At 33.7% G+C, this 18,105-nt stretch overlaps 2 protein-coding genes across 2 annotated transcripts; both read right to left on the bottom strand.

Moving 5' to 3' along the window:
• LOC113851400 (mitochondrial import inner membrane translocase subunit Tim9-like) lies at positions 1 to 1,360 on the bottom strand. Its single transcript, XM_027481865.1, has 2 exons — positions 1,181 to 1,360; positions 1 to 227 (listed from the first exon to the last, which is right to left on the bottom strand). Exons 1-2 carry the CDS (start codon positions 1,273 to 1,275, stop codon positions 26 to 28), a joined length of 297 nt encoding a protein of 98 aa, XP_027337666.1. The 5' UTR covers positions 1,276 to 1,360; the 3' UTR covers positions 1 to 25.
• Positions 1,361 to 5,800: 4,440 nt separating this feature from the next.
• Positions 5,801 to 7,130, bottom strand: LOC113850779. Its single transcript, XM_027481321.1, has 3 exons — positions 6,728 to 7,130; positions 6,198 to 6,634; positions 5,801 to 6,094 (listed from the first exon to the last, which is right to left on the bottom strand). Exons 1-3 carry the CDS (start codon positions 7,128 to 7,130, stop codon positions 5,801 to 5,803), a joined length of 1,134 nt encoding a protein of 377 aa, XP_027337122.1.
• Between the last annotated feature and the right edge of the window lie 10,975 nt (positions 7,131 to 18,105).

Here is an 18,105-nt window from a genome sequence, read left to right as displayed (position 1 = left end):
GATACAAAAAGCTATTGTCCAGGGGCTATTCAAAAACACCTTGATCGGTTGTAGAAGCTCCTTGGTTAATGTCTGAAAATCTCAAGCCAACTTGCATTGAAAGCCTCATGAATTTTTGAGCACATCTCAGAACACATGTTTCCTCTTGCTTGGTCAAGGATTTCCGATAGAATGTATTGACACAATCCTTGAAACATCTCTCCACTAATGAATTATACATCTTTAGACTGCAATTTTGTTGGAGCAGAGAATCAATCAACATAATCCACCTTATGCTACTAGTTTGAACAAAACTTCTACATGCACACATCTTTCCTACTTTTAACTCTAGACTGAACATAAGTGCACTTTTTTTTCTTTTGGTAACTAAGTGCACTATTTCAATAAATGTAAACTTCAGCTTAAGCTCTGATATTACACAAGCGTTAATCATGGAAATTCATAATAAACCTGCATTTAAGCAAGGTAAGTCAGTTTTAAATTCTTAACACGTGCAGTTCTGAAGTATCCAATACAATCCAGCGTGCAACCAAAATCATCAACTAACATTTTAAGGCCAAAATTTAAGGCAAAGTTACTACAACAGGAAACATGTACTTCCACAAGGCTCAAAGTTACAAGCTATACTGGATTCACAGTTCACAATTAAAAATGGTGTCAATTCTGAAATTTCAGAAATAATAGATCCATTTGACACGGATTTAGAAGAAAAACACACACAGAGAGAGAGAGAGAGAGAGAGAGAGAGAGCGAGAGAGAAAACAAGAATTACTCCAATACTCAAATGACACTTGCCAGAAACACAATAGAGAGCTACCTATTCAGAGTTTCAGAAATTGACATATTTTCTTCTGGTAAATTAAGCAATGATAAAAAGTTTAAAACCCATCAAATTGAAAACACAAACCAACATTTAGTAGGTAACCAGCATCAACAAATTCTAAATCATTATTCAGTAATTTCCGACAACAGGGAAATATCTTATTTATTTCGAGCCCACAAATCCCAACTAGACAAAGAAATTAGAAATTATATATATTTAATTTACAGTCAGATCAAAATGCTAAGAGAAATCGAACATACACATGAACATCTCGACAGAACGCACAAGTAAAGCACGATAATTCAATGGTAAACATCAAACGGAAAATTCTAAAAACTAAAATAATTGTAATAATACCTGTCTCGTATTTGGAGCTGGTCTACTATGGTGGACATTCTTTGCCTATCATCTTCAGGAACATTATCCAAATCTGCAAATATGGTCTTATCCATTTTCCAATTAAGGCAAAAAGAAGAGAACAGAAAACAGTGACGGGGTTTGGGTTTGCCAGTAAAGCACTGTTTACTGTAAACAGAAAAAGATGGAAGCGTCAGTGCTTAAACCCTAAACCCACGTTTTCATTTGGTCGGTTTATGGGGTCAACCCGCTCCACCCATCTGAACTAATAAACCACACTTTTTGAGTTTTTTAATTAAGCATAAAATGGTAATATTAGGGAATTTAATTTTAATATGGTGTTTTTATGATATATTTACTGGAATATGGACTTTTCTGTATAATTACAAATGTGTGGTATTTGAAAAATTGTCAGAAACGATTCTTGCAATGTCTGGGAGCTATCAATTTTGACTTTTCAATCTTTAATTTTGACTTATTTGTCAGGCAAAAATACAAACAAGCACATTTAATTGGGTACAGATACTATGCAAAGTCAGTAAAATTGCAAGTGGCGACTTTTACTAGCACAATAATACATTGTCCTGCAACTGAAAAATCGTGAGTGGCGATTTTTACTAGCACAGTAACGTATTGAAATGTCGCAAATTGAATTGGAACTATGCTTATAAATAAGAATTGCACCATGCTGTATGCGCAAATAAGAAAGGAAAATACGAAAAATCGCCAAGGAGGAAGGACAATATCAAAGAGGGGAATAAAATGGTTCGTGACTATGGAATCGCACAAACATATTTCACAACGTATTCGTATTCAAAAGTAAGTAAATATTTATTTTTTAATACATACAATGTAGTATAATAAAATTTTTTCTTAATTTTATTTGAGTTATTTATTTTTTAATTAATGCAATTTATTTTAAGTTTGTATAAAATAAAGATAATTATTTTAGTCTAAGTAAAAACATATTATAAAATTTTAGTATTGGATAATTTTATTATATTATTTACTTTTAATAAAAATTATTATCATTGAAAAATATATAATAAATTATTCGTACTAAGTGTTAATATTAGCCATTGTATAGTATTAAAATAATAATAATAATGATAATAATAGATGTAAAAATAAGTAAAGCACAATTTATATTAAAATAATAATAATATTATGTGTGGGTATAATTAAGTAGAAACATATCATTTTTTTATAGTTAGTTTTTTTATATTTTGATATATATTTAATTCATAGATTACTGATAAATTACTATTTTTTTATAGTTAATTACGACCACGTCACTTATCTATAATGCCACCTAAGCCTGAAATAAATGAGATTTTACGAAATGCTAGTTTTGATCGTATTGCACAATTATGTCAAATGCATATAAACGGTGGCATTATAAATGCACTTGTTGAACGTTGGAGACCAGAAACACATACATTCCATCTTCCTTGTGGAGAATGCACAATAACATTAGAAGATGTTACTCTGTTGCTTGGACTGCGATGCAATGGTATAGCAGTTACTGGTTCTACTAATCCAAATACTTTGGCATTGCAGAATATGTGTGAACAGTTACTCAGAAGTCGGCCCGAATCAAATGATGTTGAAGGTTCTGAAATAAGATTAAAGTGGATCACACAACACCTTGGTTGGCTTCCTGCTAATTCAAACATTAGGATAGCTCAACAAGCTCGAGGATATGTACTTTCTTTGTTGGGACATGTTTTAATGCCAAACAAGAGCAACTCTCTGGTACATGGAAAATTCTTACAATTGTTGGTAAATGTCCATGAAATTGGAATGTATAGTTAGGGTTCAGCATGCCTTGCTTTTCTGTATAGAGGTTTGGATCGTGGTTCACGACATGATGCCAAAGAAATTTGTGAATGCATAATATTATTGCAGGTATGGGCATGACACAGGCTCCCGTGGTTGGCTCCAATACCTGGTGAACCAGTAGTATTTCCACTTATACTCAGATGGAGACGTCTTCGATATCCAACCAAGACTCCATATAGGAATCTTGGAAATGTTAGACTAGCATTAAATAAAATGGCACTACATGAGGTACTTGTTAATATATTTATACATTTCTTAACTGTTTTTATACATGTTTGAAATTATTTATGAATAATTATTTTTGAAAATGCAGTTTATGTGGCGACCATATGAGGATGAAGCGATTGATGCCGTTGTTCCACATGATTTGAGAGGAGAACGTTTATTGTGGTCAACTGTAAGCCCATTGATATGCTTTGAGGTTGTAGAGTGGCATGCAACTGACCGTGTGATGCGGCAATATGGATTTGCTCAACCTATTCCTCTGCCGCCCCAAAGTCTTGACGGAGTCCACAACAAAGATTTACGTGGATTAAGAGAACCAAAGGACTAGAGGTTAATACATGATGATTGGGTGATGATGTGGGAACAACGACATCAACGTACATTACAAGGAATGACAATTGACCAGTATTACCCGTCCAATGAGTATTGGAATTGGTACACATTGTATGCAATGAATTGGTTATGGTTGTCTCCACAAATGGAACAGCCACCACCCCAGCAACAACAGTTTTTGGTGGATGAAGAGCTTATGTCCTTGCCACTGTCTAAGCATCAATAGGGGATTCCACCACCGTCAGTTCAACCAAATGAGGAGTTTTATTGGTTACCACACACAAACCAATGGTAGCCATTTGAATGGGATGAAGAACCCCCACAACAACAACCTTCACGAATGTCTGTCGATAGAAGAGATAATCGTCGTGGGTCAACAAGCAATGAATCACGTCGAAGGAGATCAATTGATTGCAGTAGTGAAAGTGGGACATCTCGTGGGTTACTTTCTACATATGACTTTCTCATTGAGGATGCCAGACCTTCTCTTGACATTCCTGCATGCAACTTTGACCTTAATGAGAGCGCAATTGTGGATGAAGGGAATTATGATGATGAAGATGTTTATCGACCAGAACTTGTGACAACAGAGTGTGGTGGTACTTCTCAGCAAACATTTTCATTAGGTGAACAGTATTCTGTGCCAATCATGTCTTGGGAGATGACACAACAGCACATCATATGTATAAATACATCTGAAAATGTGGTACAAGCAGAAGCTACAGTTGATGAGAGAGTTACACACGATGCCACAGATGATCAGGGTGTTGGGGATGACGGTCCTACAGAGGGAAGACGAAGGGGATTTTTTTCGCGCATGTTACGTCCCTTCACCCATGCCCCTGATAGATATAGCCTCTCATTAATCAAGAAGAAAAAGGGAAAATTATGTTTGTTTAATGTTAATGTTTATGTTTATGTTTAATTTATGTTTTCATTATTGTCTTTATGTTTAAGCATGGAATGTTATTTATATTATGCAACTTTGTTTGTCAGTAAAATATTTAATAAAGAAAGCTTTGTTTGTTAGTTAAATATTATATGATTTATCATCTCTTAATGCAGATACTCTTTCAAAATATAACAAATATTGCATATGACCCTTAATACTGATTAAACAATACTACTTCATCTTACATGACGATAACAACTTAATCATCCACAACAACAACAACATAAATTAAAACTACATAAAACAACAACATCAACCTTGCGAACTTGACCCAGGAGCATTTGGACATGTTCTTCTACTATGGCTTTCACCTCGGCAAAGAGTGCAACGTCGGGTTCTTCTCATCTCACGCCTATCCATTTCATTCAGAAAACGTGTTGATTTTGGACGACCTCTTATTATGTGCTTTAAATTTGGGTTAAGAATAAGTTTTGGGCCTCTATATATCCGCCACGTACTTTCATTTCCAATGACTCCAAACTCCTTCTTATATACTTTGCACAACTCATTTATCTTGTAAACATCTTGGACATAACAACGCCAATCAATGTTCTGACTAGAGCAAGCAGCAATGACATGACGACATGGATATCTATCAGTCTGGATGTCACCACAATCACAATACCTTTGCCTGAGTTGGACTTTATATTCTTGATTGTTGTTTACATCTTGAACAAGAAAAGTCTCATTTTGCCTATCAAATACAGTAACACAAAGGTTTCTAGATGCTTGCTCATTTGATTGAAGTCGAGTCGTCATAGCATCAGAAAAAATATGTCCAGCCTTTTTTCGCGCATATGCCTCACAACCTTTACGTGCAAATAACTCAGCCAATCGAAAGTAAGTTGCTCTAACCAGTGCTGTTATTAGAAGATTACGAGCGCCCTTTAATACTGAATTAATGCACTCAACAAGATTGGTGGTCATGTGACCCCATGATGCCCGCCGTCATATGCAAGAACCCACTTCTCTCGTGGAATTTCATTAAGCCAGTCTGTATATACCTCTCCACGTTATCTCAACCGCTCATAATGAATATTAAATTCTGATTTAGTTCTTGAATAACCTGCATACCACAAACTCATTAATATAAGTATGTCAACAACATATAAAATTTATAATTCAATGTAAATATCATTGACAGAAGAATAATGTCAATTACCCATGCGGACGAAAAGTTTATGCAAGTAAGGTGTCTTAAATCTTCGCAAGAAATTAGCAGCAATATGCCTGATACAATACATGTGAAATGCCTTTGGAGGTTCCCATTATCTGTTACTTCGTCTTATTGCTGCATTAATTGACTCGTGCCGATCAGAAATAATACCAACACCATCCTGCGTCACGACATGTTTGCGTAAATTCTTAAGGAAAAAATGCCAACCATCTGCAGTTTCTCCTTCAACAATAGCAAAGCCAATCGGCAAAATATTCTGATTGCCGTCTTGTGCAACAGCTACCAATAAAGCCCCATTGTATTTTTCATATAAATGTGTCCCATCAACCTGCACAAGTGGTTTGCAATGTCTGAATGCCCGAATGCAAGGAGCAATTGCGGCAGGCTTTAACAGCATCCAATTGAACAATTGACCCACGAACAACGTCACACATCGCTACAGACCATTGCGACAGGGCTTCATACGAGGCTTCCTACTCAGCATACACTTTTTCAATTGCTTTTTGCTTTGCCATCCATGCTTTTCTATATGTTGTCGTATATCCAAATCTAGCTTGGACTTCATTAATCACAAGTTTGATCTTAAAAGAAGGGTCAGATTCTACCATTGGCTTAATACATTCTGCAATTGTGTCTGCATCCAACTTGCTATGATCCTGCGAAATCCTAGCCCTCATACAAGTGTGTGGCCCATTATACTTCTTGATTTCCCAAAAACATTTGTTTTTCCTCAAGCTAGCCCGAACAAGCCAATCACAATCTATGCCATAGCTTACACATTTACAGTAAAATGTATTTGGTTCAGACTCAAATACTTTATAGTCCACTCCTTTTGATATACTGTCATGTTTAATTGTTCGTATAACATTTTCTCTGTTATTAAATTGCATTCCAACACACAATTCTCCTACTACCTCATAATTACCTATCAAACACAAATTTTAATAAAAAAAACTAATTCATTAAATTAAACATAAAATGATAAGGGTATAATTAAAATATTTCAAACATCACATACCTAAGTTAGCATATTTTGGAAATTCAGGTGCTTGCATACTTGTAAGATCTAACGCACGCATGAATGACGGCTCCTCAAACGGATGTTTGCCAATCATTGGACTTGATAAATAGGAGTCTTCATTAACTCCCTCATCTTCTGATTCCTCATCATCACCGTCTTCATCCAAGTCAGGGTCATCACTTTCAGTGCTGTTTTGTTCCCATTCAATCTCTCTGTTGGGAACGATGCTCACATAGGCTTCATCTTCCTCATCGCTACCTTCTGCACGTGTATCAGCTGTAATTTGTTTAAAAACAATATACAGCTCAATGGTAGGAGTTGGGGCCCGACGCTCATTATGTATTTGAAACATTTGTTGAATATCTTCGTCGGTTGTTATTGCAACTCCTTGGTATTGCATGAAACCTCCAAAAATAGAAATCGGACACCTATACGTTATACTCTCTACTATTTTTGGAGTCTCCACTTCAATATATTGACAAAGCCAATATTTTAGTGCTTCGTATGATATATTATAAGGAATATGCATACAAATTGGCTTCTCACATGTAAATCTCACACCTTCACATGTGTTTGTAATAATTTCACCATTAAAGTACACCACTATATTTGTACTCATTTCTTTCTTCAACTATAAAAGAATAGCCAAATTTGACAAACAAAAAAATGCAAATAGCATAAATGCAATAGAAAAGCTTTAGAGAGTGGAGAGAATAGGGTTACGGTGCAATTTATTACAAATTGCAATGACTATATATAGAACGAGATTTTAAAAAACGCCAGTGGCGATTTTACTTCTTAAAAATTGCCATAAACGATTTTTACTTTCAAAAATTTTTGAAAACTCGCCAGTGGCAATTTTTTACCATCATATAAAATTATTTTTTCTGACATTCAAAAATTGCCATTGGCAATTTTTACCATCATATAAAATTACTTTTTCTGACATTCAAAAATCGCCACTGGCAATTTTTAAAATTTCCCATATTTATGTAATTTTTTTCTAAAGTCCATATTATGGTAATTAAGTAAAAAAAAATCCCATATAAAAAAAATGACCCGTAATATTACGTTTGCATTTTTTAAAATATTTTAACTATGAATTTAATCTAGAAATTACTTAATTTTGTTAACGTTTTTCAAAAGAAAAGAAGAAATATAAAATGAGCTTTAATAATTAAAAATTTGAGTCATATATTTATCTTTATTTTTATTTTTTTATTTAAAGGAGATAAATTCAAAATAAACTACAAGGAAAGGAAACCATATATGTTCAAACGCCAATAGCATAATCTTTTGTCTCATTTTATCCTATAGATTTATTAATTAACTGAGGTACGGTCGCCTGATGATATAATTAATTAGGATTAAGTGAAAAACACAATAGGATAAAATCTAATCGCAGAACCAAAATCAAATTTAAATTCAAACATCAAAATCCCATAAATTCATGAACGATAGTTTTCATAACCCTAGTTATTGACTTAGTTACTCATGCTAAAGAAAAGAATTAAAACAATCATAAACAAAGTCACAAAGAAAAACAAAGTAGAATGAGATGAGTTCTCAATCTTCAAGTATGATCGCTTAAAACTCCAAGTCTCGTACAAAATATGCCAAAGATCCCCTAGAAGAGAGACGAGGTGAAAGGGTGTATTAAAGAGCAACAATTAAGATGTAAAACGGTGTCCCCTACAATGCTTGAGGTCTCCCTTTTAATAGAATTTAAAAACCCTAAAAACTTGTAATACGAAGCACCCCGTGCTTGTTGAAAGTGTCTAGGCGTGCTAATTGCTGCGAAGCTCTAATTGTGACATCTTTATACCAAACTGCATAATTAATATACAAATTAGTGTAATTTTCAAATAAAATAAAGGTAAAATATGAATATATGGGCTATAAAAGAATGCCTAATTACAGACTTATCAACTCTCCCATACTTATTTGTTTGCTTGTCCTCAAGCAAAGTGCAAGTTAAGAGAATAACATAATAACTTGAATATAATACCACACAAGGAACCCGAGATAAAGGAGATAAAGAGAGCAACAAGAGTAATATCACTAAGCATAACTAATCAAAAGGATTCCTAATTAGAATCTTATATTTTCATACTTTTCACTCAATCATCAAACTAAGGTGCTTTACTTTCTTCTCTCACTAAGGGATAAAATGAGATATTACTCAGTTCTCCTAAAGAAAAATGTACTACCATAGGCTTGACTATAAACTGACTTTCCACTAAATAAATTAAATGCAAGTAAAAATTATGAGATCTTTTTCAGATTATAATGTGGTCAAGGGGTTATAATAATTGAGGTGAGATAAATGAAAAGAAGGAGATATACAAAGAGATAATAAATTATAAAAATTATAAATATTTCCTAAGTTTACAAATGAAGTTCTTGGAGTAATTTTTACATTTTACATATAATCAATATCTTTATTCCTCTCTCTTTTCATTCATATATAACCCTTTTTCTTTTCTTTTTGCTATTAATTTTTTCTTTTTTTTTCATACTTATTTTTTTTCTTTTTGCACATGAGAGATATAGAGGAGAATTTATCAAACAGTTCAACAACTTAATTGCTCCATTCGTAAACTCAAGGTCATCAAAACATTCTATAAATTTAACGCAAGGGACCAAGAAAATCAATAAAGCTCAAAGTAGACAACTAGTTGTATCTCAAACATGCGGAAAGCCAAGAATAAAAATCCTATTATGCCTCAATCACATTAAAACATGCAATTAAAAAGATAAGTCTTAAGTCAGTTCTAAGTTAAGTTCTAGAATACAAATCCTAAGGAGATAATCACACAAAATAATGAGGAAAGGGATACAATTAATTAAATTAATATAGAAATCCCCTTTAAGGCTCAAACTCACATCTGTAGGTTAAAGTTTAATGTAGAGCATTAAAGTACGAAAGTTAGCTAATATTAGTTTCCAAATGAAAGTATAATGCCAATAATAATCACTCAACATGCTCTTTTATTTAGAAAAATTGGGTTCCATAAGGGAAAAAGTTTTAAATTATCATAAAAAATAGCATAGACACTTTACTCAAGAACATGCAATAACAATCATATAATTAGGAACTACTCCCTCATACTTAAAGCAAAACATTGTCAATGTTTGAAAGCAATAAAATTAAAAGCATGCAAAGAGGGCAATTGAATAAAAAGAAGGAGGTTTCCTAATAATTCTTAGTATGATGGCTTCGGGTGAGGGAGCACGGCCATGCTAAAATCTTAAGCAAGGCCATGCGTATGATGTAAAGCTTCTCTAACAATTGTGACTGAATGCACGACCGTGTTTGGGATGAGTACGAGCGTGCTTTCAGATCAGAGCTCAAAAGTGTGTGCTGGAAGAATCAACTCCGTTCTTGCAATATTTTAATATGCTTGTTCTTTATTCTAAAAAATAAAATAACAATAGCAAAATTAAAATAAACAAAAAGAAATAAAATTTAAATAAAATAAAAGATATAGGTTGCCTCTTGAGAGCGCTTGTTTAACGTCATGAGCCTGACATTCCTGTTAAATCATGGTGGGAAGAAGGCATGAGTCTCATAGGTGACTCCCTTGATATGTAATTGTCTCCCCAATAGCTTTGCCTCCTCAACACCTATTACATCAGAAAAATTATTCATAAAATGGGGAATAGAATAAAGAAAAGAAAATTTAAGCTCTAAATTAAAAGCTTATTAATGGATGGTTTAAGCTTTTGTCTTTTTGTCTTCTTATATTGCTTCCTCCTTGGCCTTCTTAGGTGGAAGCTTTTTAAGGACTATAACTGAGCATTCCTGGGTGAGCTTCACAGTTTCATGTGCTCTCAACTTCCTCTTATTGGTCAAAATCTCCTTTAAAAATTTAGCATATTTAGGCATTTTGGAGATGGCATCAATGAAAGGCATATTGATGTGCACTTTGCCCAATAGGTCTAAGAACTTATGGAACTCTTCACCATAAGGAAGGTGACCTTGCAGCCGCTATGGAAAAGTTATTTTAGACTCATAGGGCCTTGGTTGAACAAGAGGCTCTTCCTTCTTATCTTTTTCAGGCTCTGCGCTTGAAGCACGACTTTGCTCATGGTGATGCACGGTTGCGCTTTTATCATTGTCATGGGCGTGCTTGCATAAGCACGATCGTGCTTCTATTGTAGCAAGGGTGTGCTCATCAGTAAGTATGGGTGTGCCTGTAGAATCAGTATGGACATATTTCTCAACAAGCATGGGCATGCATGTGACTCTGTTCTGTGATTCTTATAATTTATTTCCACTTATTGCATTGCTCCTTTGGATTAGGTTCAGGCTGAGATGGTAATATTCCCATCACTCTTTGACTCAGAAGGTTCGTAATTTGCTCTAATTGTGCACTTATCTTAGAAGAGTTAGCTTGTATTTTAGATTTGACCTCTGCGAACTCTTATTAGTTTTCTCAACATGTTGATCTAACTTGGATTCAAGCTCTGTCATCCTCTTATCAGAATAATGCACATATTGCATTATTTGTTCTTGAAAGTTAGACTGAGATCTAGGGCCTTCTTTCCCTTCTGGTCTTGCTCCTTAATTTTGCATATGGGGAGGGGGATAAACACTTGAATTTTGACTTCCCAAGCCATTCCCTAAGAGTTAGGAGGATTACTCCTCCATCCTGAATTGTGATTGCCCATGAAATTTGCCTCATCTTGCTTAAATTTTGAGCTTGTAGGAGCTCTTATAGGTTGATCTTGAGCCTTCATTAAAGATTCTAATTGCTTTGCAAGGGCTGCCATTTAGTTTATTAGTGGACTGCTGCTCTCTACTTGGTAGACTGGGGTAGTCTCTTTCCTCTTGATGTCGTAAGAGTCAGCGGTATGCCTAAAGGAAAATCAATATCGAGATTAAAAGTAAAAATTACACAAAGTATGCTATAGGATCCACCATAACCCTAGCTATGGATTTAGTTATTCATAATGAAATAAACAACCAAAAATGTAATGAACCAATCCATAAAACATTAGGGAGAATTCAAACAAGAAAACCCAAAAGGGAAAAAAATGAAAAGAGTTCTTACTCTCCAAGGGGTGCTCGATCGCTCGCTTGGACTCCGAAGGAGTTCTTGTCTTTGCCAATGATTTCCAATAACTCTTAATAGTAAAGTGAGTCAGAACTAAGAAGGGAAAAAAGGTGTATAGAAGGTTTAAAATCAAGCCAAAAGTGTCCTAAGTGTGGAGCATAATGCCTCTTTATATAGGATGTGCCTTGAGTTCCTGGTCGGTAGAGCTCTATCTTTTCAAATCAGTTTTATTCACAATCAGAATCTTAACTTCAAAATCTCAATTGAAAACTGCTCCAAATCTTCATATCTAAATCTTTATCTAAATTTAAATTTTAAATTCAAAATTCAAACTCAGATTCACATAGCACGACCAAGAGCTAAAATTATCTAATTTTTATCCAAAATATCTCCATAATACACTGATAACAACTTCCGGCTAAACTGCAACAATTAATAGTATAATTAGTGTAAATATATATAAATAGGGTTTAAGCGTATTAATATAAGTCATAAAATATATCAAAATAGGGACTTATCATCAGGCAAAAAGCGACATCGCTCAGGTGAGAGCAGCTCACTCAGGCAAAGAGTCACAGGGAAAATGGGTAGCTCTCTGGACCCAATCTCGCTCAAGCAAGATGTAGCACATTGATGAGCAATATTCTGAGCCCATGCTTTTAGCTTTACTATGAGCTAATAGACTTTTAGACGGTACTTAATTGATTGATTCTAGCTATTTTAATTCAAACTTCATTAATTGAGTTTTAGTGGAAAAGCCTCCTTAATTTCATTATTTTGACCATTCTGACCTTTGTTCATTAGTTTTGTAATATCTATTCCTGAGGCCAGACTTTTGAGGAGATTTCTATTTCAATAGATAGTTGATTCATAGAGCTTTAATTTGATATATCATTTGTGAATTTTGGATTTTAAGCATGGAAGTTATGAGCATTTAAAGTTGATGCTAAATTGTTATCAGAAAGTAATCACTATAAGTGATAGATTTGAAGTGGATTCAAATAAGTATGATGAAATTGTTCACTATTTTTGCATAAAATGACCACTACAGAGCCTTTGTCTAGAAGCAGGAATGAAAGTGTTCACTATTTCTATATAAAGTGAACACTTTGGCGCCTATATCTAGGAGAAGAGATGTGCGTGATCACTTTGAGTACCTAGAGTGAACACATGTAAGTCTGTTACCTGGAAAAGAGTTGTGTATTACTCCTTTGAACACCCAGAGTGAACACACACACCCGTATGAGCTAGGCATTACCACTTTCTACACATATAGTGATCACTATAGAGAACTATGACATGAAAAGAGTTGCACGTGATTACTCTCTACACTCATAGTGAACATGTGCATGCCAAATTCTGAAAAAACTCCATAAGTGATCACTTTCTTCATTGATAGTGATTACTTTAGTTTGAAAAATTTACAGAAAGCCTTCTGCATGATCACTCTGTGCACCTATAGTGACTCCACCAAAAAGGCGAAAAAACTATAAATATGAACTCAGTAAAGATATTTGGGATCTTTTTATCAATTTTCATTTTTGAACTTTTAGAGAGTTAGAGAGAGAGAAAGAGAGCTTTGGGGGCAATTTTCCAAGGCTCAATCATAGGATTTTCATTCTTTTCATCTTTGAAGTTTAATTTTCTCTGTATTTTCCATCATATCTATCTTTGTAATTCTGAATTCCATCCTCATGGAAGCCTAAATCTTCTTTTAACTTAGAAAATTCATCATTTAGTGTATGGATTCTGAGGTTTGGTTTTTAATTAGATTGAATTTTAGTTTGTGTTCTTCTCCTAACTTCACAATTTTGGTTTATTTCATTTTTCTCAAACATTGATTAATGCTTGATGAAGTTATTCTGACTAGAATATAAATCCTTGTTCCAGAATTGAATCCTATAAGATTCAAATTGATTAATTTGAATTGAAATAGGTTTAATTAGAGGCTAATCTCAAATTTGGGATTTAGGTTAATTCTGAATTAAAGACTTGAAGATCTTCTTATGTTTGAATCAGAGTTGATAGAATAAAACTGAATTCAAAATGTTTCTTATGAATCTATGATGAATCCTGATTGATGTGAATGAATTTTCTAAGTTGATCCTTAATCTGTTCTAACTTTAGTTCTGTTTCTATTTTCTGAATTCTATTTCAGTTTTCAATTTGAATTTTGGATTCTTATTGATGAAAATCCCCCAACCTTGGTTATACTAATGTGTTCATGAAATTTAGAATAATTCTTGTGTTTGAATCAGATCTAAGTTGATCTTTAATGAGTTCCCTCTAGATTACTTAGGCTGTAAAACCAGCTGGAACTGGAATATTGCATTTGCATTAGATGGGCTGGGAGTGGGCTGTATTGTTGTATTGACTCAATGAAAATTGCTAAAAATAAGCTATGTATGTGTTGGTATGTGTGTGTTTTGTGATGATCGTACGTTGGTACGTGAGCAGATGTGATAGGTAATACATCTACTTCTCATGCTGGAAGGTCTAGCTGAGGAATATTGGAGTGAGCATAGTTTTTGAGAAGATTGTAGTGTTATTTGTAACACCCGTATTTTATTATTTATTAATTTTGTATTTAGTGTGAGTTATTAATACATGTTGCTTGAAATTAGGAGAGTTTTAGATTGTGAGTTGCAAGATTTTTCACTGTAGCGAGAAATCAGTATCCAAAATTAGGCATTCTGATGCTCTCTTGCTGTAGCAGGATCTTCTCGCTGTAGCTAGAATGATAGACAGCAAAGTACAATTTTGTTTGTTTTTTTTACTGTAGCGAGATAAGGTCTTACTGTAGTAAGAATTGGCTTATTGTAGCGAGAATGTCGCGAGTTGAGGGGTATTTAAGGGTTTTCAAGTTGAGAAACTTGGATTATAATCCAAGTTACGACCCTCCTACATTCTCTTTGATTTCTCTCCTTATTTCCTTAAAAAATCCTTGAAAAATCTCCACCTTTCTCCGATCAAAGCTTGGGAGTTCACTTTCCTTACTTCTTGGTAAGTTCTTGGAGCTTGGTTCTTCATTTCTTTGGTTATTTTCTTAATTCTCCTTTCCTAAATGAGATCTCTTGTGATATTTAGGAAGAACCTTATGTTTTAAGCAAGAATCCTCAAAAACCCTTTACTAAACCTCCATTTCAAGGTAAAAAGAGCTTTATCTTGTTACTAAGAAAGTGATATGTTTGTATTCATGAAAATGCTATGATGAATGCAGGTTTTTTGGTATATGTTGGATGAGAACATATTTTTATTATGTTTAAAGCATGTTTTTTGGTGTTTGATGAATTGTATGATCCTTGATATAAGCTTATATGCATGTATGTGGTGGACTGAGTCCAAGGGGACCAACTCTCCGCAATGATTAATTGATATATGATGTAATAATGAACTAAAGTAAAATAGAGAGATAAAAGTGTGAATAATATGTTAGTAAATATATAATAAAAAATATAAAGAAATGAAATGAAAGGAATACGATAAGGACGAGTATGGATAGTTCAGAGGTAGACTAAGAGTGTGAAAGATGGAGACGATTGAGAAATCTTGGGGAAATGAGGGTGGTGGATGTTCCTCTGGAATTGCACAAAATAAATAAGAGTAAGAGCACCATAGGCCTTACACTCATTTCCTGACTGATGCTCTTGACCATGCTTTTGCTAAAAGGGGCTGGGTCGGCACACATTGTATCCGTGTAGTTGCGGCTATCCAGCAACTATCTATGCTGAGGAAGACCTCAAGGGATCCCAGGGGTAGTGAAAGTGAATAATGAAAACTCTAAGTATTAAGAGAGAGATGAAGAGTAATAAGCTGAATATTCAAAGATTGTTGCATGCATATGAATATTATTTTGTAACATGATTGATGTATTATCCTTGTTATACTGTGTGACTAATTGTAAATCTATGCTTGGTAATATAAATAGAGACTCATCCCTACATAAACCTTTTAGGGGACCAAGATGACAACACCTAGAGAGAGAATTTGGCTCATAGATAGTTCTGTTCATAATAGACTTAACTATGTATTTAATGAATATTAAAAGTTATGCTACTTTAGAATTGTTGTACATGTTAATAATGTGCCTAGGGATATCGTTATGATAGAGATGAAACTATAATATAGTATCCCTTTTGATTTTCTGATAAGTAGAATACATCATACCCTCTGTGTATATATATTCCCTAGTATCGTGAGAACTTCAGCAGCCATGACTTATTTATTTACATATCACGACCATGACCATCTCGGAAGACCATCTAGATGCACTTTTGAGCGAATTACTGGCATGCAGGTTACTGCAAAATCAGGTGATCATTATCTTGGAACATATGATAACCTCGATTCTGAAGACCTGGCAAAAATAAAGAGTTGGCATGGGATCGATTAGTACTTGGTTCTCAGTGTCTGGTGTATTTTGAGGAATGCTCTGGGACTTAATTTGTCAAGTTGATGTAATTATTTTGATTGTGTAAATGCATGTTCAGTTCTTAATTAAGAAAATTTCGATTATGAATTATTACATTATTTAAACTCATTGCCGTTTCAATTAATATTGTACTTATTTGAACATTTTTATTTACAACGAACCCATCCATAATGAGACTTTCATTGATTTGATATAATAATATTTAATAATGTGGAAAATGGCATTTTCCTCCTAAATGATCAATAAAGAATGCGATTTCCATACTTTAAAATTTTAGGATGTTACATTATTTATTTTGTTAATCTAAGTCTTAAGGCTAAGTCTAGACTATTTAGCTACAATTTTTCAAGAAATGTAATTTTGATTATGAATTGTATTTTGAGCTCCACGCCGAATGACTCTAGTGTATATACTATTAATGTGTGACCATAAATATATATATATGTATATACAAATTTTATTACGAGGTCTCATTTTATTATTAAACTGCGAACTTTCATGTTTCACTAAGTTTACTTCCTTTCAAAATACGAAAATTTTATATAGGGGTAAATTGCATTAGCATGTCAAGGACCTTTTCCAAAAAAGGGTCGTAATAGATGAGATGAGTTCCCGATCTTCAAGTATGGTCGCTTGAAACTTCAAGTTCCGCCATCAAAGGATATGAGAAGGATAAGATGAAAGATGTCTCCAAATTAAGGACAAGGTATCCTTTTAATAGTGTTTGAAAATCCTAAAATTACTTCATAGTTGAATTACTGCAAGTGAGCACAGCCGTGCATGGGCTCGAAGCACCCTCGTACTTGCTTCTGAGGTCTAGGCATGCTAACTCTTGTGAGGCTCTGTTTTCCAGCTAATTTCGGCCCAAAATGCCCAAAAATTTAACCATGACCTTTTTATGCTAAACTACACAAAATATACATGAATTAGTGTAGAACTCAAATAAAATACAGGTCAAACATACATATATGAGTTATAAAAGCAAGCTAAAATACAAACCTATCACACAACTTCATTAAGTAAGTTCTATTAAGCATCCTAAAGTCCCTAAAACCAAGACCACCTTCTAACTTAGGCTTACGAATTTCCTGCTATCCTATTAAATGACACTTTTTACCTCTTAAAGATCCCCAAATAAAATGTTTACAAATACTATTGATTTTATTACAAACAACGGTAGCGAGACTAATGGTTTGCATCACAGGAGGGAATACTCATAAGGTAGGATTGAGGCAGAGTAACCCTTATATCTAAGGATAGGAAGTTCATTTTTCCATAAAGATAACTTTCTCTTAATCTTATCAATGAGAAAGGAAAAATGACTTCTACTAGGTCTATAATGATTAATGGGGATACCAAGGTACCTTCTCAACTGACTAGATATATGAATACCTAATGTTTCACTAATAGCTTAAGTAAGGACAGAATAAGTATTTTTAGAAAAATAAATAAATAAGGGCTTACTAGAGTTAATTTTTAGACCAGAAGCAGCATAAATATTTTTAATGATAGAAACTTGTTGTAAATTAGCTTTTAATAATAAAGATAATATCATCAGGAAAAAATAAGTGAAAGATTTTAAGGCCATGATTACTAAAGGAAAAAGGAACCAAATAATTACTCGGGACTTTTTCTTTGATTAAGTGGGCTAATCTTTCAATACAAAGGACAAAAATATAGGTGAATTGAGGTCCCCTTGGCAAATGCCTATTGTAGGCCTTAAAGACTCAAAAACATTATTTTTCCAATTCAAAAATATAGATGGAGAGGAAATATAGTGATGAATAAGAAACATCAAATCAGCGTTAAAAACAACTTTAATAAAAGTGTCAGTAATGAATTTCCATCTTAGCCTATCATAGGATTTTTCTAAGTCTAATTTA

The sequence above is a fragment of the Abrus precatorius genome, unplaced genomic scaffold (genome assembly GCF_003935025.1).
Source record: "Abrus precatorius isolate BTA unplaced genomic scaffold, Abrus_2018 Scaffold9, whole genome shotgun sequence".
Taxonomy (NCBI): Eukaryota; Viridiplantae; Streptophyta; class Magnoliopsida; order Fabales; family Fabaceae; genus Abrus; species Abrus precatorius.
Note: the sequence above shows the minus strand (reverse complement) of the source record. Positions and strands in the feature narration are given on the sequence as shown.